The 22835-nt window shown below is 43.3% G+C and overlaps 1 protein-coding gene across 1 annotated transcript; it reads left to right on the top strand.

Moving 5' to 3' along the window:
* The first annotated feature begins 360 nt into the window (after positions 1–360).
* On the top strand, positions 361–18080 carry IFT52 (intraflagellar transport 52). Its single transcript, XM_075278778.1, has 12 exons — positions 361–436; positions 1570–1699; positions 3112–3187; positions 5907–5978; positions 6887–7013; positions 9919–10005; positions 10419–10487; positions 10572–10726; positions 10828–10915; positions 12200–12308; positions 14845–14990; positions 17910–18080. The coding sequence occupies exons 2-12, from the start codon at positions 1618–1620 to the stop codon at positions 17952–17954; spliced, it is 1056 nt and encodes a 351-aa protein (XP_075134879.1). The 5' UTR covers positions 361–436; positions 1570–1617; the 3' UTR covers positions 17955–18080.
* Positions 18081–22835: the final 4755 nt, after the last annotated feature.

The following is a 22835-nucleotide window of genomic DNA, read 5'->3' on the forward strand; positions in this document are numbered from 1 at the left end:
CTAAACGCTGCACATGGCTGACGGCGACACCAAAGAGGCTGCAGGGCTTTACTGAACCTTGTAGTTTATTGTTCTCTTATTTGTTGGATACCTCTGTGGTTAAATCTGCATTGATATTATATTAATGGCATAATCTATGGGAATGTGGCGTATGGGATTAACCACTTGTGCACAGTACTCAATTTCTAAACACATCTTGGGAGTTTTAAGTTATTTGTCCTGGTGGCCTAGTGTTAATCAATACACTTAATCCAAGGCCGTTACATCTCATCTATTCAGAGTTAGTGGTTTCTATCTTGGGAGTTTGTTGTGTGGGTCATTTCTATAACTTGCTTCTCTTTTCTTTAGTTTGAAAGAAGATATTACACCTGAGAAGTTGTTCGGTGTCAAGCTCTGGATCACTGCTGGGCCCAGGGAGAAATTCACAGCAGCCGAGGTAAGCTGTCAATGTAAATCTCAGTTTGTCATTTGTAAAGGTAAATATCACCTTATTAAAGCCACACTGCGGTGCTATTTATTACTACTTAGTATAGGGTCAGGGGATAATAACACTCCTTAGGGAGTGGGCACCTTTTCAGGCGTATGGAGACTTACAAGCCACTTTTCCTCCACTGGGGGATTATGGGAAATAGATGCAAATCTGTTTTTCAGGATGTAATTAGGAAAACAGTGCCTCTGTTCGCTGCCCATTAATATCATGCATGATGTTAAGGAGGTTGTCCTAAGAGGCAGCGAACAGAGAATATCCAAGCTCTCATAGACTTACACAGTTAGGCTAAGGCCCCACGTTGCAGAAAAGCAGCTTTTTTGTTGCAGATTTTGCTGCAGTTTTTTTTTTTTTTTTTGCGCCAAAGCCAAGAGTGGACTGAGCAGAAGGTAGAAGTGTCAGAACTTCCTATATATTTCCCATTCCAGTTGTAGCCACTACTGGTGCAACAAAAAAAAACAGCAACATGGGACCTCAGCCTTAAAGAGGACCTTTCATGGTCCGGGGCACAGGCAGTTCTATATACTGCTGGAAAGCTGACAGTGTACTGAATTCAGCGCACTGTCTGCTTTCCCGATCTGTGCCCCAGGTAAAGAGCTATCGGTGCCGGTACCGTAGCTCTTTACAGTCAAAAGGGCGTTCCTGACAGTCAGTCAGGTATGTCCTTCTTCAAAGCAGCGCCTATTGCGCTGTACAGTGTGAGCGGGGAGGAACGCCCCCTCCCTCTGCTCACAGGGCTCGTCCATAGACGAGTATTATCAGGAGGGGAGGGGGCATTCCTCCCCGCTTACACGGTACAGTGCGAAGGCGCTGCTTTGAAGAAGGACATACCTGACTGACTGTAAAGAGCTACGGTACCGGCACCAAAAGCTCTTTACCCGGGGAACAGATCGGGAAAGCCGACAGTGCGCTGAATTCAGCGCACTGTCGGCTTTCCAGCAGTATATAGAACTGCCTGTGCCCCAAACCCATGAAAGGTCCTCTTTAACGTGTTGTATTTTCTAGAAACAATTGGAATGGTCTTGAAGCCAGAGGATTATGTTAAGAACTTGTCCTTACCCATTATATATCTCATTCCACAGTTTGAAGCACTGAAACAGTTTCTGGAGAAAGGTGGCGACATCCTGGTCATGCTCGGAGAAGGAGGAGAAGCCAAATACGACACCAATATCAACTTTTTGCTTGAGGAGTTTGGCGTAATGGTAAATACCGGTAAGAAGTCACAGACTTTTTTTTCTCTATTTGCCTATTTATTGTTGTTCTGGGCAGAAATTATTAGGCCTGTTTTTTTTTTCTGTGGTAATCTTTGCTTAAAGGTTAGAGCATATATTAAAATCACAGATGAGTCCTTTTAAAGGATTGTGACCGTAGGGACTACAGACTTCCACAGTCCACAATAAATTAGAGGAATCTATCTGGGCAACACCCGGTCCATAAGGTTCCCTTTAAGTCATATTCGCCTTTGCTGCTTCTTTTCTGACACTTCCCAGGTTCCAGCTACTTTCTACTACCTGGTCCCTTTTGACACACAGGAAATGCTGCTCAGCCAATCACTGACTACAGCAATGACACGTCTCAAACAGTGATTGGCCGAGCACCATTTACTGTGTGTCAGGAGGGACTATGAAGTACTAAAGCTGGGGGAGAAGAACCCAGGAAGCATTGGAACAATATCGAAGTGGGATGTGCTAGGCGAGTATAACTTATTATAAAAATATATTAGTAAAAAATCACAGCCCAACTCACGTGCGTGGCAAAGTCCTTGTTATGTGTCGGATCCTATTCCCCTGTGCACGGAATACTTGCCTCCTCGGCTGGAGACGGAGTCCACACAAACAGCAAAAATCGCGTATTCCAGCACAATCCAGAGAAGATCCAAAAATATGTTCCTTTTAAAACTTAGTTTTTATTCATTCCATATAGGTAAGACATGGTGTACAAAAAAGATAAAACCCTTCAATACAAGTAATCCATTCTAAGGATTTTTCTTTAACTTTAATCTTCTGGATAAACCTTTCAAACCAAGTGATTAACAGCTGGTATCACATTAGTTGGATTATATCTCAAATTATATGGCATAGGGGACTGTAGGACTAGTCAATTTGTCTTATAAGGTTAGATTCACACTTGCAGCGTGTTTTCCATCATTGGGATTTGTCAGGTGAACCCAACAACGGAGAGCCCATCCACTACAACAGCGGTTACCAGCAGACACCTGATACGCCATATACTCTGGAGACTCAGACGCAGATGTGAACGTAGGCTAAGGTTCCATTTACACAGTTTTTTAGGTGAGGATTTTGGCGCTGAATCTTTGTCAGAATCCACATGGAAAAAAGCCTTCCATTGACTTCAATGGGTTCTTTTCCACTAGCAGAAAAAGAAACCCATTGAAGTCAATGGGAGGCTTTTTTTCCACGTGGATTCTGACGTGGATTCAGCATCAAAATCAGCGCCAAAAAACTCAGTGTGAATAGACCCTAAGGGAAAATTCCTTTCTGGCTCTTAGTGACAGGCAGACTGAATACACATTTATCCTGTGACTTTGATGCAATTTTAGGATATAAGAGAATCTATTTATTAATCAGATGTTTTTTTTTTTTTTTTTTTTTCTTCATTTGAAGATGCTGTTTTAAGAAACGTTTACTACAAATACTTCCACCCCAAGGAGGCACTTATTTCCGATGGAGTATTGAACCGGTAAGTCCACTGAGAATAAACATTTAAGGTGGCCATTTTGGATTAAAGTTGGCCTAACTCATTAATTTCAGCAGGATTTCCGACCATCTAATGAGTATGGGATCTCCAAGTATCTGCCTTTGAGAGAGAAAAATAGGGCTGCCGGATTTTAGCGTGTGTCCCATTAGTTCTCAGAATCGATTCTGGTTGAGGACATGTGCACGCTTAACTAAGCTGAGCATACACATGTTTCGGGGGGTCAAGAGGGATAACTGTTAGCTGAATGATCTTACAGGATAAGCTGTAACTTTCCACAAAATGTGAAGAGTGGTTGCCAACAAAGTGGGATAAAGATAGAAGTGAATGGAGTTCTGGTCACGCATTGGTGCTTCATTAACCCGGGAGGATTTGGGAAGACTTTCTGTTCCTCATTCTTCTCATCTAACGCTTATCCCCTAGTCTGTGGGTAGTAAATAAGTGTCTTTAATTGGACAACCCTTTTAGGCCATGTTGCTTTACAGATAAGCCTTGTCGAGCAAGGAGTGATCTGACACTTGTCTGCTATAGCAGCATTACCGCCATTGGTAATAACTTCCATGTGAACCATCCATATATCACTACTACACCCTCAAGAGTGAATACAGATTTAGTAGGCAAGCTTCTGTTCACAGTGTTGGGGACACCACGCAATTCAGTCCCTTATTTTGGAGATCTAGTAGGGGCTCCTGTGTGCATCAACACCTGCTTAGGCATTATAGTCAAAATTCTGTATATAATTCTGTATATAATATAATTCTGTATATAATGTAAGATTCTGTATCCTGCTAATATTATAATTGTGAAAGTTTGTGTGTTTGGATGTTTGTGGGTTTGTGTGTTTGGATGTTGTTCCCTAATCACACCTAAACTACTGAACGGATATGTGTGAAATTTTGCATATACTTACCTTGGGTCCCGGAATGAAAGATAGGCTACTTTGTACATCCCTCCACCGCCGGTCTTCACGGCAAATTATGCTGCTGTTTGGTCCAGTGTCTGCTTGAGGACCTGAGATGATGTCATCCCAGGCCCTTGAGAAGTAACCCGATTGGCTCGCGCTGCAGTGTGGGCGGAGCTATCGGCCATGCAGCAATATAAAGAACATGGCGGCGCTCACTCGCTGGGGACAGGACTGCGCTTACAGACTCCGTTTACAGCCGCGCGGCTACTGTATCGCTTATGGCTTTCCAGTCACTACGCCGTGACACTGCCGTGCTCTCCCGCGCTTGGATCAGGGGGTTCCGCAGGAGGTGAGTGACGATGAAGGAGGGGTAGGGAGGGGGCTGTGAAAACTGTGTGAGCAGGGGGAACCGCGGGAGGGGATGCCATGGTAGAATAATGAGTGGGGAGGGGGTGGAAAGGGGAAAATGGGGGCCAAGGGGGTGCCTGGGGATAGGAGGCCGAGGAAGTGGTGGTAGAAAGGGGGGATAGTTGGGAACGGGGGCCTTCACGGGGTTGGGAAGTTCCGCAGGAGGGCGGCCATGAGGTAGGTATGTGCGCCGTTGCGGGAAAGGAGGCGGGGTAGGGAGGGGGGTGCCACACGGGAGGGGGGAAGTCAAAGGTGGGTCTTGCTTCCGTAGGGGGACAGGTGTTGCCGTGGGAGGAGGGCCCAGTGGTAGGTGCGGATTCCGCCGCTGGGTGCGGTAGGAGGGGGGTTGGCCTCGGGCTGGCGTACCATTACCAGCGCAAATTGCCTACATATACACGGCTCGACGCCAACACTGACACGTGGATGAAGTCGCGGGCAGATGCTAGTATAATATAATTCTGTATATAATTCTACATACTAAAGTCTAGATTTTTTGTGTATGTGGAAACCTGTTGTATGGCCGCTGCCCTTAGTTCTCAATGCACTCTACTATTTATTAATTGTTTAGTAAACTGTACCATGTGTGACCATTATGAGTATTCATAGTACTGTGTACAGTCTTGTATTTGCCTCCTCTACTGTCATATGCAATCTTGTGCTTACTAATATAATCGTGCAAGTGGTCAGGTCACTAGACAGATTTCCTGAACATGTCTAATGCTTATGGTAACCAACGTGGCCCTTACATATTGGTAAAAGGGGAGTCTGTCAGCAGGAAGATCGGTATCAAACTAATGACCGTACCTTGGAGAGCGACTTTTAGGTGGAATCAAGTTTTATTGAAGTTTTATATGAAACAAAACAAATTCAAAATGTAGAACATAGGAAAAGGTGTAAACAACGTCATTAGCTGGCGCATTGATATAGGGCGACTTTTAGGGGTCATTCACACGTAAAGTGGCGCTGATTCTGCCACGATAACTTGCGTCAGTATCAGCGCTGATAAAAAGACTCCCATTGAGTTCAATGGCTTCCGTCTTCCGTGCGTAACTCATTGAACTCAATGGGAGGCTTTTTAACAATGCGCTCACTTATCGGGTGCATCGTTCCTTTTATTCAGCCTGTGTGTTGTGGATGGGAAGCAGAATGTCGAAATCCTTGATTTATCTTGTATTAATATCATTTTCGGTGTCCTCAGAGAGCATTCTAGGAATAGCAGCCATCACACCAGATACTGTACAGTAACAATAAATGTAATGTGTTGTTCAGGAGATTGAGACTGTCTAACTGCATTGTCTGCGTTCCTCTAAGCTGCTAGAAATGTGCGCTTGTCTCCGGCAGTCGGGTAGTGGATGGGATGTAACTGCTGGATTTTGTCATTTCTTTTGACAGGGAGATCAATAGAGCGGCTGGAAAGAACATCTTGGCAGTAACTGATGATGAGGGGGATGGGAACAATGCACAGTAAGTTCTCAAAAGAAAGGGAAACTGAAATGTATTGAAAAGTGAAGTCAATCTTCATTAAAGGGAACCTATCATCAAGCTTGGGGCCGCTAAACTACCAGCATGGCCTAGCGCTGTTGGGGTATTGCCGAATCTGGCCATATCAGTTACATTCACTCCCCAGTGTTTGAGCTGAATAACTTTTTATTTGCCAAAGATGCACAATGAGGTGACTTGTACTATCCTCAACTTTAATATTAAACACTTGGGGACAGTTGATACTGAAATTTCCAGGATCGGGACCCAAAACACATTCTGATGGATTAGGAGCCCCACGTCTGGTTACTGGTTTCCTGTAAATTGTAAAGTGGTGTTTTACTTTGTTACCATTCTGTAGAAGGGCACAAAAAAGACTCCGGGTCCCAGAAACTGCTAGTAGACAGGGAGCGCATACAGCACCCCTCCTATTCAAGTAATGGGAACAGCGAAACAGTCTCGTCCACTGTAAAGTGGTGTTTCTGGGAAGTTGCAGCACTACTGCTGTTACTTGAATACCTGGAGGCTGATAGAACAACCGATCATATACTGTAGATAGGTCATCGCTGTGAAAGAACAATTTGGGGGCAGGAAAACCTCTTTAACTTCAGTGGCATTACACAGAGTGTACGGGGATACTCTCCTTTAGCAACAGAGCCCTTTTTCTACTGAAAGGAAATAAAATAGGTTAATAAAGTATATTACAAAAATGTTCGTCTAACAATGCCCTACTCAATAGTAAAAAAGTGAAATGACAGTTAACCTGTCCACAGTGTTACTACCTACCCACTTGTGTACTAATATAGGAATGACTATAGGTCTGTATTTACCCTGCTGTTCACAATGCTATTCAGCCGCTGCTCATCCTCTTCACATGTTCTTCTTTTTTACAGGGGTTTAACGTTCGTTTACCCATATGGTGCCACACTTAATGTTATGAAGCCTGCAGTGGCCATTCTGTCCACAGGGTCAGTGTGTTTCCCATTGAACAGACCAGTCATGGCGTTCTATCATTCCAAGGTAATATAAAATAAAAAAAAAAAGTCATGAAACGGGTTTCCCAGGACTTCTAAATCAATGCAGGGCAAACAGGGAAAGGAAAATGTATACTCAGCCACTTGTAGTCCCAAATGTGTTTTCCATATATCACTTTCCACTAGAATTCCTGTGGACCCGGCTCGGATGTACACTCCCTCGGTCCGAAGCAAACAAATAGCAAATCCAATGGTAAAAATCGACTCCAGCCCGTTTAAATCAATGACCTTGATGTTGGTCTCTCCTTGGAACGTTGTGGATCAGTCATTAGAAGCGGCAGTGGCGTTCTCTGAGTGCCGCCTTTGCTTCTCAGGTCATGTGACATCACATTCATTGGTCACATGGCCTGATCACTGTTCAGTCCCATTCAAGTATATGGGCAGTGGTGAGATACCAAGCACAGATGCCGCACAAATGAACAGTGCTATGCTTAGTGCCAAGCATGGAAGAGGCCATAGAACTCATCCAATCACTGCAACTTCTTCTGATCGCTTGGGTGTTGGACCCAGGAGAATACTCTAAGCAGACATGTTGGTAAAATATACTTACAAATAATATAATTCCATTTAGCCGGTGTCTTGGCTCCTATATAAAGCCATGGCTGCAACAAAGTTAGCACACCGCCCCCATTGTTACAACGCCTCCGCGGTTTTAGGAGGTTTGCATTATCAACATGTTTGTTTAGGGTGTTCTCTTGTGTTTTTCACAACATCCCTCTGAAGCCACATTGTCTAGGTAGAGCGGAGTAGCAGTGTTGTGTATCCAGTGTTTTGTGCTGCTGGTTCTGAACACACAACCTGCCAACTATTGTTGTCCACGGTTTTCAGCCTTCATAATGCAAAGGTTACAAGCCACTCTCACAGGGATCACGGCGAAAGCTAGATGGTTTTGCCTATATTTTGCTGCAGGAGGGTTCACTGCAGGATGTCTGCAACAGAAATCCTATAATGGACCTGACTTGTGTGACCCCAGTTTAAGAATTTCTGACCCGGTCATCTTTGCAGAAATCCATTGTCATGCTGCAGAAGCAAACTCTTTCAGGCTGGGTTCAAACCTGTGTTTAGTGTCTCTGCATCTCATCAGTTTTTGTGATCCTTTGAAAGATCATAAAGACGGATAGCAATGGGCAATTGATGTCAATGGGTTTTTATAACCATCCGCCGGCGTGTGTTTGGAGCATTTCCGACGACTGTTCGATCTTTTGGATGGAGCCAAATGTCAGACCTGCAGTGCTTTTGCTCTGTCTAAAAAATAAGGATACACGATGGACAGCAATGTATCCCTTTTTTATTTCTAACATTGAGGTCTGTGGAAGGTAATATGTTTTTCCTGAAAAGTGAAGACAAGGGGGATAAAAAAACCATCGGTTTCCCCCCGTTATTCAGTAGGCTTTATTTGTACTTTCCTTTTACAGTCATTATCATAGAATTGCCAAGGATAACAAACATTTGGGCCAATATCTTTCCCTTGGAAATGATCAAACAGACCACAGTTGAAAAAAACCCATTATTCATTGTGATGACATTGGTTGTGCACGCTTGTAAATGTTTGGGATTTTCCATGTTTAGTTTCCTCTTTGTTTCCAACGTACAGTTTGGAGACTCAGACGACAGTCACACAGTTGGATCTTTATGCCCATTTTCACATATTGGGCACCAGGAGCGAAACTATAACATTCACATTCAATAAAGGGAGTCTATCATTCAAAATTCCTATTTTTCACTAACCCCATGTTGGAATAACCTTCATAGAAGCTATTCTAGTCCTACCTTTGGTTTCCTTATGCAACACATGCACAGGATTTCTTATGTGTTGTCGGCTCTGCCCAAATCCGAAGTGGCGGAGCCGACAACACGTGGATGGGATTTGAATCTTGCAAAAGATAGATACTGCTGATGACGCTGCCAAGAGGAGGCAGACCATGAGAGCTTATCATCGGAGGGGGCATGAAGAACACGGCCAGGAGTAGGGAATGAACACTCTCAAGGGTATGACGCTGCTTTGCTCGGAGCACAGGGGAACGCCCCATGTACTACGTGAACTTCATTAGCATATTAGCAAAAAGCTATTTAATGCAAAAACAGCTGCCTGCATGAGAAAATAAAAGGTTAAAAAATAAAGGTTATTCCAATGTGGGGTTAGTGAATAATGTGAATGATAGGCTTCCTTTAAAGGACCCCCTCATCCTGAAATCTTCCAGTTTTTCATTGTTGTCCTTTTCCTTCTCAACTCTGTACACTGTAGTCTGTCACTGTAGATACCTCCATATTAAAGGGATTTGCATCAAAAGTTAAACTTATCAATAATCACTAATACAAATGTAGCAGAGTGAGGGCGGGTTCACACCTGCACCTGATCTCTGCTTTGTGGGTTTCCGTCTTCTGTCCGAGAAACTGAACAGGAGACGGAAACTCGGCAGTCAGTTTTCAAACCCATTCACTTGGGTCATGTCCGACTTTGTGTCCAGTTAAAAAAACCTGTTTCGCCGCGGAAAGGCACAAGACGCTCACGGGCGGTCACTTTTCAGACGCATTCAAGTGAATGGGTTCGAAAACTTACTTGCCGGGTTTCTGTCTCCTGTCCAGTTTCTCGGGCAGAAGACGGAAACCTGCAAAGCGGAGATCGGGTGATGGTGTGAACCCGCCCTTAACCAGAACTTCTGCAACCGCTTAAACTGCTGCAGCATCATATCTTATCACAGAAGACAACAAAAACAATGAAAAGCCGTGTATTTTCATGGGATTTTGTTGTCTTCTGTGACTACATATGACGCTGCCGCAATTTATGCAGTTGCAGAAGTTCAGGTTTGTATACTGTGAAGAATGTATTCTGTAAATCCATGTGTCTGGTGTTTTAGATGGGCTGATTTTTCTTACCTTTATCCTTTTAGTCACACGGTGGAAAGCTGGCGGTGGTGGGATCATGTCACATGTTCAATGACCAGTACCTGGACAAGGAAGAAAATGCAAAGATTCTGGTAAGATTTCCTATAAGTTGCTGGTGTTTGCCAATACCCGACAACCCCAAATAACCCTCTCTTCTCGGTTTGTATGGGATATGGAAGATGTGATTGTATGTTAAAGGAGATTTCCAGTAGATTAATATCGATGGCCCCCTCCTTAGACGACGTCATCAATATCAGATTTTTGGATAGCTGACTTTTGCATCCTAACCGATTGGGTTATTGAAGAAATTTAAGTTGTTGTCCAGTTTTTGACATTGATGGCCTGTCCTTAGGATAGGCTGTCAATATTAGATCAGTGGGGGTCTGACTCTTGTGACCCCCATCATCAGTAGTTCAGAGACTGCCGCATATATTTCAATGGGACAGGGCTGTCGATACAACAATGTAAACAATACACGGTAACACGTTTAACTTGCTGCCTACAGGATGTGCTTATGCAATGGCTGACTACAAATGACATCCAGCTAAACCAGATTGATGCTGAAGCTCCAGAGGTAAGTGTAACACACTCTGCTGAATGGGCTTATCCGTAAGAGGTGCCTTGCATGTCCTTGTTCTGACCCTTCCCATCCTTTCAGATTTCGGATTACACCATGATCCCCAACACCAACAAATTATCCCAGCAGCTGCGAGTCTGCCTGCAGGAAGGAGATGAAAATCCTCGGGATTTCACCACTCTGTTTGACATGAGTATCTATCAGCTGGATACTTCTTCTCTATCCAAAGTCATCAAGTATGTATTAGGCTCCATGTTGTAATCTCTTTTTCTTTTAAAACTTTTGTCCCTGTTTTGTCCGCCATTGGTTTTTGATCCCTCGTTTTGTCACTTTCCAGAGCCTATAAGGAACTGAATGTGAAGCATGAGACTCTGCAGCTTATCCAGCCACAGTTTGAGGCTCCTCTCCCCGCTCTTCAGCCTGCCGTAAGTACTTTATGAAGTTATCCTTCATTCTTGCCTTCACCTGGTAATCGTGATAATACACTTAACGAATTAACCCTTTTATAGTATACTAGTCTCTGCCCGCGACTTCGTCTGCGTGTTGTTGGCGTCTGATCCACCTATATTCAGCAAATTGTTGCCATCGATGGTTCGCCAGCTCCAGCGTTTCGGCAGCTCTTAAGCTGTCCTGCTGTGCCTGTGATTGTCCCGACATCTCAGCAGCTCGCGGTGACGCCATATAATGATCGTGTTGTTGGCGTTGATGATCCGCCTTCTCTGGCGTTTCGGCAACTGTCAAGCTGTCCTTCCACTGAACTCATTCCTCATGCTGTGCCCGGGGTTGTTCCGGCATCTCAGCAGCTCGCTGGGACACCATATAATGAGCGTGTTGTTGTTGCCGATGATCCCCGTCAGCTCCGCTTGAGGAGAACTCTGTGACTTCTGGCTCCTTCATAGCTCTCGTTTTAGAATTTTACAACAAATTAGATTTTCTTTCCTGGCATGTTTAAAAGTAGCAAACTGACAATTTGGATTAAAGGTGTTTTCCCATCCAGTGTGTCAGCACTGCCTGGAGCAGATCAGATAATATGCAAATGCGTGTACACAGTCCACTGAGGGTTAGCTGACTGTTTACACAGAGAGATAACAGACCTGGCTTTATCAGAACCTGAGATAAGCTGCTGCAAGAGCAGTGTAATATAGTATGTGAACATAAATTCATAACAGTCGTGAAGCCATGTGATTTACCGCTGTAAAAAGTAGCCTATGTGTTAATCGAGGTTTGCGTGATTGAGGAACAAACACAGAAACTTTCACATTTATAATATTAGTAGGATAGGATAGGAGGATAGGAAGGAAGTAGGATTGACACAGTATAAGGTATTCATAGCAACCATCCTCCCCTCCCAACCTACCAAGAGGGCCGGCATGGCTCCTTCTGAAACAGTCTTTTATTGTATCAGATTGTAGTTCATGCCACACCTTACCTTTTAGAGGCACCGTGTAAAGTTATAGCACACACAGAGGCAGATTTCACCCTCGTGATTGAAATGGGCGAAATCTGCTGTAAAAATCCACAGCATAAATTGTAAATTGACATCACAGGTCTATGTGGATTCCACACTGATTTTGCAATATTATTTGGGGTGGGGGGATTCAATCCATGTATCCGCTTATTAATATATTGTAATGCTCTACTTGGACCTTGGATGTCCTCATGGCGAGTTCCAGGCAAATCTTCTTTTTTTTTTTCTTATTATTATTTAGGTATTTCCTCCATCATTCCGTGAACTTCCCGCTCCGGCCCTTGAACTTTTTGACTTGGATGAGACTTTCTCTTCTGAAAAATCTCGCTTAGCACAGATAACAAATCGATGTGAGTGTTCTGTACATGGATACCTTTCATTGTGTATATAACCTACATTATTTCTAGCTTGTATTGGAGCAGATCTCTCAATATGTTTACACCAGATTTTTGCCAAGCCCCTGTGCAACTTTTTCTCAACACATATCAAGGTGTTAGAAGACGTTGTCTGAGCTGCAATGGGCATTACTAATTTATTAAACATATCCAACCAGGCATTGGATTAAAGGGTGTCATCGCCATCTAAATGTTTTCCACTTACTTGCTGTGACAGGGGCAGTTAGTGACATAGTAAAGATACCATTTTTGTGCGAAAGTGTAATCTTAGAATATCTTCCTAATATTCCTAATTCCTATGCAAATGAGCTGTGGGGCATGCTTTTTTTGCCTGTGTTTGCTGCCCATCATCACCCCCTAACAACAGGTTTGACAGGTCTTGATGAGTAAAAACAGGCAAAAACATGTTCTCTGGCAGACTCAGGCACACCTTGTATGTACCGAACAGCTTATGCTAGGTTCACACCTATGTTCGGGTTCCTGTTTTGTTGGTCCACTTGGGGACACCCCGTATGCAAACCTAATCCACTTAAAAAAGCGGTTACCCACAAACTATAGTGAGGTTTGGTGTCCCCAAGTGCTCCAGTTGTCTTGTGATTGAAGGGTGCCTTTTCCAGACAGCATGTTTTTAGCTCCTTCCAAAGATGCTCAATAGGATTTAGGTCAGGGCTCATAGAAGGCCACTTCAGAATAGTCCAATGTTTTCCTCTTAGCCATTCTTGGGTGTTTTGGGTCATTATCCTGTTGCAAGACCCATGACCTGCCACTGAGACCAAGCTTTCTGACACTGGGCAGCACATTTCTCTCTAGAATTCCTTGATAGTTTTGAGATTTCATTGTACCCTGCACAGATTCAAGACACCCTGTGCCGGATGTAGCAAAGCAGCCCCAGAACATAGCAGAGCCTCCTCCATGTTTCACAATAGGGAGTGTTTTTTTTTCAAGATATGCTTAATTTTTCCGTCTTCGAACATAGAGCTGATGTGCCTTGCCAAAACGTTCTATTTTTGTCTCATCTGTCCATAAGAGAGATTGGCGCACTGTTTGTACTATAATAAACATCCCTCTTATACTGAGGTTTACAAGTGTACGAGTGAGACCCATAGACAGTCATACGAATATAATCACTGTAGGCCAACATTCAACTATACAGAACTTTACAGCTCTTTATATTGGTTAATTCAGGTATGATTAACACAGCAGTGATTTTGCAACACTGACTGTAAGCCAAAGCTCGGTATGGAGACTGCACAGAGGTAAGGTATGGAGCCCAGCACAGGTTGGATGGTTGGAGGTCAACACCGGGACCCCATGCCAATCCATTCACAAAAATAAAGCAGTGTATCCAGCTCACCCTTGTATCCTGAGAACTCCTCCTGGGAAGCCCGGATAGCTTGGCGACTTCAGCCGCTGATAAAGATATCACATGGAATGATCCAGCGTCGACCAGGGAGTATATAAAACGTAATTTTTATTATTTTCTTTAAAAAGGAGTTACATAGTAACAATCATTGCGGTTCAAGATGTACTGACATATAGTGGCTACAGGTTTTGGAACACTTCACGGCAAGAAGGAACTAGTGTTCTGAAACATGTAGCCACTATATGTCAGTACATCTTGAACCGCAATGATTGTTACTATGTAACTCCTTTTTAAAGAAAATAATAAAAGTTACGTTTTATATACTCCCTGCTCGACGCGGGATCATTCCATGTGATGCCAATCCATTGTTTTGACAGCCGAAACAGCTGATCAGCACGGTGTCCAAGTGTAGGATCCTGACCGATTTGATACTGAAGACATATCCTGAGGATAATACATCAGTATCTATTGTCTTCAGATTCTGGTCAATCCATTTCATGTCTATAAGGGTGGTCACATGCAGTCAAAAACCACATGGAGTATTTTTCAGATTGATCCAAATTGTCCATGCAAGTTTTAACTGCATAAGGCCGGGGCCCCACGGGATGTAAACGTCACGATTTGCCCGCAGCGGAGACGCTGCGGGAAAAATCGCGGCGTTGTACAGTGCAGGCAAAGTGGATGGGATTCATGCAAATCCCATCCCCACTTTGTGGAAAAGATTGCAGCGCGGATATGCTGCGATTTGCAAAGCTGTTGCGGCTTTGCAAATCGCAGCATGTCAATTATATCTACGGAAACACCGGCGGCTTTCCCGTAGATATAATGTTAAGAGAAAGTCCGCAGAGGAAAACTCTTTGAACTTTCTCTTAAAAGCGCTGCGGAAAGAATCGCAATGTGTTCACGCAGCCGTTCTTCCCGCAGCGCTTTAGTGCTGCCGATACGGCCCGTGGGGCCTAGGCCTAAAGGTGCGACCATTAATATGTTAATTTCAAAGCCTCCCCCACCAGATGTGGCCGTGAGTTTCCACCTCTGCTGCATTTGTCCTTGCCTTATAATCTGCCTCCTCACATGCAGTATAGCAGTTTTTTAATGTTAATACACTTGCTGTATTTTCCTTCCATTCAGGTACAGAAGATGACCTGGAGTTTTATGTTCGGAAGTGTGGCGATATCTTGGGGGTGACTGGAAGTCTACCAAAGGAAGAACAGGATGCCAAACACATTCTCCAGCATATTTTTTTCCAAGTCGTTGAATTCAAGAAACTTAATCAGGTACAAAGATCTGCATAAAGATTTGTGTTTTCCTGCAGTTAAACACTAGACAGAGAACATTCTGCACTGTGTGTATAACTTTTTAGAAAACAGCTCAGAATGGGTTAAAATAATAAAAGCCGTCCTCCCATGCCGCCGTTCACCACCTACCAATCATTGTTTTAGTCATGATGTCTCATAATGGATATTTGCCTTGAAGAGCAGAAGGTCCGCATTCATTACAGTACCCCGGTGATACTACAGATCAATTCCTTTCAAGCATAGGGGGATAAGCTAAAGCACCATACATGGCCACATGGTCACGGCCTCAACCAAAGGATAAGTCATCAATGTAAAAAAAAAAAAATTCCCATTAATCAGCCATACAAGTAATAGATACTGAGCGAACTATGCTAAGTACCGTATTTTTCGGACTATAAGACGCACCTAGGTTTTAGAGGAGGAAAATAGGGAAAAAAATTTTGAAGCAAAAACTGGTAAAATATTTAATATATGGGAGTTGTAGTTTTGCAACAGCTGCAAGGTCACATTGACAGGTGACCCTGCAGCTGTACGGGGATGCATAGAGTGTTTTTTTTTGCGGGTCCAGAAGTACTTTTTAGTTATACCATTTTGGGGAATATCTATTGCTTAGATCACCTTTTATTGAAAAAAAAACCCGGTGGTTTATGATATATGATTTTCTACTTTTATATATATATATTCTAGGGACAGGAGGTGATTTAGAACTTTTATTTATTTCATATTTTTATTATATATTTTTAAAGCTTTTTTTTTTTTTTAACTATTTTATTCCCCCCCCCCGGGGCTTGAACCTGCGGTCACTTGATCGCAAGTCCCATAGACGGCAATACAACTGTCTATTAGTATTACGGCTGGTCATAGACCCAGCCGCAATACTAATACAGCAGTGACAGGCTGGGGAGCCTTATTAGGCTCCCGGCTGTCACCCGAACAGGTCGGCTCCTGCGATATCGCCACGCAGGAGCAGGCCTGCAACTTCACAGGTACGGGGCCGGTGGGGACCGGCCCCGGGGGAGAAGGGGCCGCTGATACTGACCCGGCATCCGCTGTACTAGAGAGGCGGATGCCGGGGAGGGATAGAAGCCGGGGCCTGAGACATCGCTGCCCTGCCCTGCATGAAGCCAGCGGCGGGGGGACGGAGGAGCGCAATAGCATCGCCCCTGCTGCTGGCTTCATGCAGGACAGGGCAGCGATGTCTCAGGCCCCGGCTCCTGTAATGGCGTCTATCACTTGCCGGCTTCCGCCTCTCTATTAGAGCGGGTGCCAGGCGCCACATTCGGCCTATAAGACGCACCCTTCTTTTCCCCCCAAATTTGTGGGAAAAAAAGTGCGTCTTATAGTCCGAAAAATACGGTATATCACAAGTAAAAAAAAGTTCCAGCACCCAAAAACATTTTCGTCAGAAGAAATGTAATAAAACATAACTTTTAATTAGAAAACACATAAAAAAAAATCATGAAAAACATAAAAAAATGACAAACGGAAAGAAAATTAAAAAAAAAGGAAAAAAAACACAAAAATTGACAAAAAATATGCACAAAAACACACTACATACTGGATCTAGATAGGCTAACGCGATTCGGGATCAGTAGTCCCTTAGTTATAGCATTAGATGCTATGCCTAAGGTTAGTGCTATGACTAAGGGACTACCAATCCCGAAACGAGTAAGCCTATCTAGATCCGGTATGTAGTGTGTTTTTGTGCATATTTTTTGTCAATTTTTTTTTAAAAAAATTTTCTTTCCGATTGGCATTTTTTTTTATGTTTTTCATGATTTATTCATGTGTTTTCTAATTAAAAGTTATGTTTTAATATATTTCTTCTGAGAAGAAAAAATTTTTTGGTCCTGGAACTTTATTACTTGTGAATAGTTTTATCAGGCTTCTGATTGGGAAGTCATTCTCGTGCATCATTCATATGCATGCTAGTTTTCCTATTTTGTTTATTTTGGCTGTGATTCTCACTCTTTCTGCGATACTATGCTAAGTATAGATTTGGGGTTTGCAACTGGATCTGTATCAATGTTCAAGTTGACTTGCAAGGGTTGTCCTATTAAGACACCTATCCCTTATCCTTAGGAATATGTGTCACACTGACGCCTCCCATGTCTCCTCCATGTGAATGAAGCACCAGGGCGCCTGCATGACTAGCACTCCATTCACTGCTATATAGGGCTTCCAATATTGTAATCTCCATAGCAGGGAATGGAGTGCTGGTCAGGAAAGTGCTCTGGCACTGGCACATCCTGGCGGAGCTATGGGCAGACCTTCAGGCCCTCATTCTTCTCATCACTGAGGGACCCAGTGGTTGGTCGCCCAGCGATGTAACATTTATTCCCTATACTATGGATAGGTGATAAGTGACTTTAATGGGACAACTATTTTAAGCTGGTTGTACACATTAATTTGGCCAACAATTATTCCTAGGTGCCAAGGGGACGTGTCTTCAGTCAGACAACTCTGGTGGTGACCTGTCGCTTTTTGAGATCACAAGATTGAGCATGTTGAAATTCAATGTGCCTGATCCTTCTTTTCTGTAGCATGATCTGTCTGGGAACACTTTGGACTCCACCACACATAAGATACCTGACTGGCTACCAGAATAGAAATCTGCACCAATCATTATAGATTTCCTGTATAACTTTCGATAGCCTGTAAATTTGTCAGGCCGAGGTGTCCCTACCCCACACCACTAATTTTCTTAAAAACTGGCAAGCAGGGCACAAAATGAACAATGTGGCTCATCTTTGGTTCAAAAAAAGGGCTGCGTGCCAAAGATGTGACACATTTACATCGATCAACACCGAAAATCTGGCCTAGGTGGCTTAGTAAATTCCCCCAATGTCTTTTATTGTCCTTGGTTCAGCTGACGTTTCCCTTGTCACTTTGTTGCAGGAACATGACTTGGATACTAGTGAAACGGGTTTCCAGAGCAGCTGAAACTCAACAAGTAGCCCTTTGACCAGCTGAATTTCCAAAAAAGACGACCTCCTTTCTCATCCTTTATTCATGTTTTTATAACTTTGTATTCTGTTGCGTTGGGACACTGTAAATACGTTATTTGTACGAAGAGCCTATAGATTAAATTGCTTTCTATATACTGTATATATAACCAGTGGTCTTGGATTTCTTCTACATTAAAAGCTCCTGTACGGCAGACCAAGCCGAGGCTGTAGGTTTATGTTGTACAGTGTGTGTTTTGTTATGCCAGTCAGAGAGGGACTGGCACTGCCCACTGCAGCTGTACTCCGGATATGTGTCATAGCGTATTAGTGTTAGGCTGGGACTAGCCGCACTACAGGAACGTGCCAGGAATAGCAGTGGTAAAATTCCTCAGGCACATAATGTTCTCATGCAAATTATCCATCCTCTGTTGTCCTCAAAGCTTGTTGACCCCTTGTGCTGGCCCGGCTGCTATGTGGCTAGACCCACAGAAACACACGGCGGTATGCTCCTGTAACAACAATGGAAGTTTTTTCACCTACAGAGGATTTACACATTGCATAATATATCCAGCAAAGAGAACAAAACCCCTGATCTAATATTAATAAATGCAGAGTACTACAGGTATAATACATAGGTCAGTGGATTTCAAAGCAGCAGATGGGTATTACTAGTCACATACCACCTACTGTATCAGGGTACTCAACTAGTTTTAGTAAAGGTCCACTGACCACCGTCCGAGCTGAACATGTTTAGTATTTACTTCCCCCCCTTGTCAATGACAGTAACTCCTGGAGAGACAGCCTTCTTTCTTGGACAGATTTCGTTTCCTGCCCTATGGAAGGAAGATAGTAGTGGGAGTTTTCCAGGTGACTGTGGAACAGGCCTATTGGGGCTTTCAGCTTCCATTGGGGAGTGTGGGGATGGTAGCAGTCAGAGACAGGGACACGATGTCTGGTGCAAACAGGTTTATTTGGAAAAACAGCAAAAATGAATAAACCTTCACGTCAGGCCTTGCAAAAGCAAATTAAAATACAGCCTTAACTTCAGGTAAAATGTCAAAGAAAACCCTGCTCGTCCGAGCACTAACTAAACATTAAAAACTAACTATACGTGTAGCTTACTCCCAACGACACGAACAACACAAAGTAGCACAGTACAGTCGCAACTGACTCTCAGGGTGTCAGGACAGACCCAGGCGCCTCCTCTCTCTCCCAGGATGTGTCCTGAAGTGCAATTTTCCAAAACTTCCATGTCGATGGCTTAGGGAAGGATTAGTGTTGCCCAATCTTCTAGGCGTAGGGCACAATTATCATAATTTTTACCAAAAGAAAAAAAATAAAGATTTGATGCATTTTTTGCACCATTTTTAAATTTACAGGAGGAACATATCAAATAAATTAGTTTCATTAGTGAAATTAGAAAAACCTCATTTAAAAAACTTAATATCACTATGCACTTTTAGTGTTATGGTCCTAAGTTGTCCAAAACACAGTATGTTGCTCCCAGACACTTAAAGGAAACCTGGTGGGTGTTTTTTTCCACCATAAACTGACCCTATTATGTCTTGGGTGAAATAATTCCACTTCAATCCTCGTCTGTTTTTGACAAGCAGAAAAAAAAATCTTCAATTTACGGAAATTTTCAGCTTGACAGTTTCAGCGTTAAATTCCTGTGTGTGAACATACCCTTAGGCTAAGGCCCCATATAGCGAACCGCAGCTAAAAAAAAACCAAAAAAAATTGTGCTGCATAAAAGAAATCGCATTGCGTTTTTTCGACAGCGTTTTTCATTGCGTTTATGCTGATTTTTCTCTCTGAATGTTTTTCTTCCCTCAATAAATCTATAGAAAAGAGTTGCATTTCCAGAGCTAAAATGGACACGCTGCATTTTTCCAAACATGTCTTTCTGAATACGCAGCTTTTCTACAGCAATTTTTTTCCCAAAAATGTGTGGATGAGATTAAAGGGATTCTACCATTAAAACTTTTTTTTTTTGTGGATAAGACGTCGGAATAGCCTTTAGAAAGCCTATTCATCTCTTACCTTTAGACGTGGTCTCCGCCGCGACGTTCCTCAGAAATACCGGATTTCACTGGTATGCAAATAAGTTCTCTCGCAGCGATGGGGGCGGGCCCCAATGCTCAAACAGCGATGAGGGCGTCCCCACCGCTGCCAGGGAAGTGTCTCCAAGTGCCGCCTCCTTCTTCGTCCGCCGCGTCATGTTCAATGTCTTCCGGTGAAGGCTCATAACCTAGCAGAGCAGAGCAGACTGCGCAGGTGCACAGGCCAAGGGAAAATGGCCGCTAACAATACTGTGCAAGCGGCCATTTTCCCGTGACCTGTGCGCCTGCACAGTCTGCTCTGCTAGAAGTTACGAGCCTGCACCAGAAGACATTGAAGATGACGCGGCGGACGAAGAAGGAGGCGGCGCTTGGAGACACTTCTCTGGCAGCGGTGGGGACGGCCTCATCGCTGTTTGAGCGCTGGAGCCCGCCCCCATCGCTGCGGGAGAACTCATTTGCACACCGGTAAAAACCGGTATTTCTAAGGAACAGCGCTACAGAGACCACACGTCTATAGGTAAGAGACGAATAGCCTTTCTAAAGGCTATTCCGACATCTTAGCCACAAAAAAAAAAAAAAAATGTTTTCATGGTAGAATCCCATTAACTAAAATGTCACATTGTGGGTATTGTAAAACGTAGCTTTTTTTTTTTTTTCCTGGTGCACTACCACAGCAGCTAATAACCATGTGTTTCTGTAATGTGGAGCCTTTGCCTAAGGCTGGTTGCCGATGACAGTGCTGCAACCGGCCTGCCATGAATGAAAAGCATGGGCTGCGCAAGGGGATGTCTCTGTGTGCTGTCCATGCTCCTGCGGCTCCTTTCAGTGAATGAAGAGGAGCCACGGAATCACGGGCCACAAAATAGGACAGGTCGTATTCCTGTCCTGTCTGATGTGGCCCGGATTGTTGGCCTGCATACGGTACCATGATTTTCATGGTCCTATGTCTAGGCCAACAATCCAGGCTGCACAGGGGACTGACACTGAGGCACTAATACTATAGTGGAATGTGATGGACCAGGACATGTCTGGCTGAATGGTGGCAACATGAGTGGCAGTACATCTTGGAATAATGTGATGGATCAGGCCGCAAGAGATGATGTCCATCTGTTTAGGAGTAGCAGCAGCATCTGCAGTACAGTAATTAGAACACAATACAGGGAAATGGTGGCAACTCTAGAGGCATTAGTCAAAGGTGTTCGAAAATCCTTATAGATCCATGCCAGATTTATTTTGAAAGTAATTTTTTTCCCCACACCACTTGTGAACTCTTTCTTCCTTTTAGGTGTTACAACACTACTAAATACCTTCTCGGCCATTATGCTTGAGGCTGGACAAGATAAAACTTACAAGGCTAACTGGGCCATTGCTCTAACCTACTGGCCTAGAATTTTATGGGGTCACAGTTATCCGCTGGAAGATTGGTGCACTTTAGGTACAACTGTGCCTGCCGGTTGATGTCAATTGCTGCCTGTTATGGCTCCAGTTAGTGCTAGGAGCTGAAACATTTCTGGTTCATGTTCTAGGTATTGTACTGACTACTGTTTATTGGGTGAGGTTTTTTAGACTAGAGCAGGTGTAATCAGTGTTTTGACATTATAACAGCAGTTTATTAAACAATTTTCCACTGAAAACTGAATTGTCAGGGGAAAAAAAAAAAAGAAAAAAAAAGTACCATATATATACTCGAGTATAAGCCGACCCGAATATAAGCCAAGGCCTCTAATTTTACCACAAAAAACTGGGAAAACTTAATGACTCGATGTATAAGCCTAGGAAGGGGGTGCAGTAGTTGCTGGGGAAAGGGAGGGGGTGTTTTGGTTGTCTGTCTGCCCCTTCCCTGAGCTTGAGGACTGAAGATTTTTCCCCCACTTGGAATTCAGCCTGGCTGAATATAGGGAAACTGCAGTGCTCTATTAACCCCTTCCTGATGGAACAGGAGCACTGCAGATCCCCTATATTCAGTAGACCAGGCACTGTCAGATACAGGGATACCTAATGTGTATGTGTTTCACTGTCATTTTCTACTTTTATATGTATTCTAGGGAAAGGAGGGATTTCGAACATTTTATTTTTTTTTAAAGCCTCTTTTTTCACCATTTTATGGGAGACTCCATACATTACTATTGTGGCTGGGCACAGCACAAAAAGGGTGCTGAAAAACTCTGCTTATAGGGTATATATAACACTCTGAACAGTACAGATTAAAGTACTCTATTGCAAGACAGATGTAGGCAAGGTTAGATCGGTAAAGAAAAGACTAACTATCCTATGTCTATTACTGCAGCAGTCTGGCTCACACAGTACTGATGTTTTCCATCACTCCCATCTGCATTTTCACTAATCTGCTTGTAATTGATTGAATCTGACTACACTTTGTTTTACTTCTCCTACTCTTAGGATTGAGCTATATTGTGTATTTTACTGGACTCCGTGCTCTATATAGGTGAAGAATATGGAGTTATTGCTTTATATCATGCAGTGATGAATAACAGCCATCCTTTACTTCCACCATCACTAATATGCCGTGTTCCAGCCACCAATACTATATATTACCATAAGAACATGTAAATTACATCAGCATTGTATGGAGTCCACCTATCACTATTGGCTGAGAGCTTGTCAGGTGATGCCAGAATTTGTCTTTTCTGTAGTTTGATACAAATCAACAATTATTCAGTATTGTTAAAAACCTGTTTAAAAGTTTAAAATATTCAGCTGAAACAGGTTGGTTTGTCCATCTCTAAGTGATTGTTTACCCCATCTATGCTTTCTGGAAAGAAATGTGCAGTGGTTGGAGCAAGAAGAAAATT

Source organism: Leptodactylus fuscus, chromosome 6 (assembly GCF_031893055.1).
Source record: "Leptodactylus fuscus isolate aLepFus1 chromosome 6, aLepFus1.hap2, whole genome shotgun sequence".
NCBI classification, from domain to species: Eukaryota; Metazoa; Chordata; class Amphibia; order Anura; family Leptodactylidae; genus Leptodactylus; species Leptodactylus fuscus.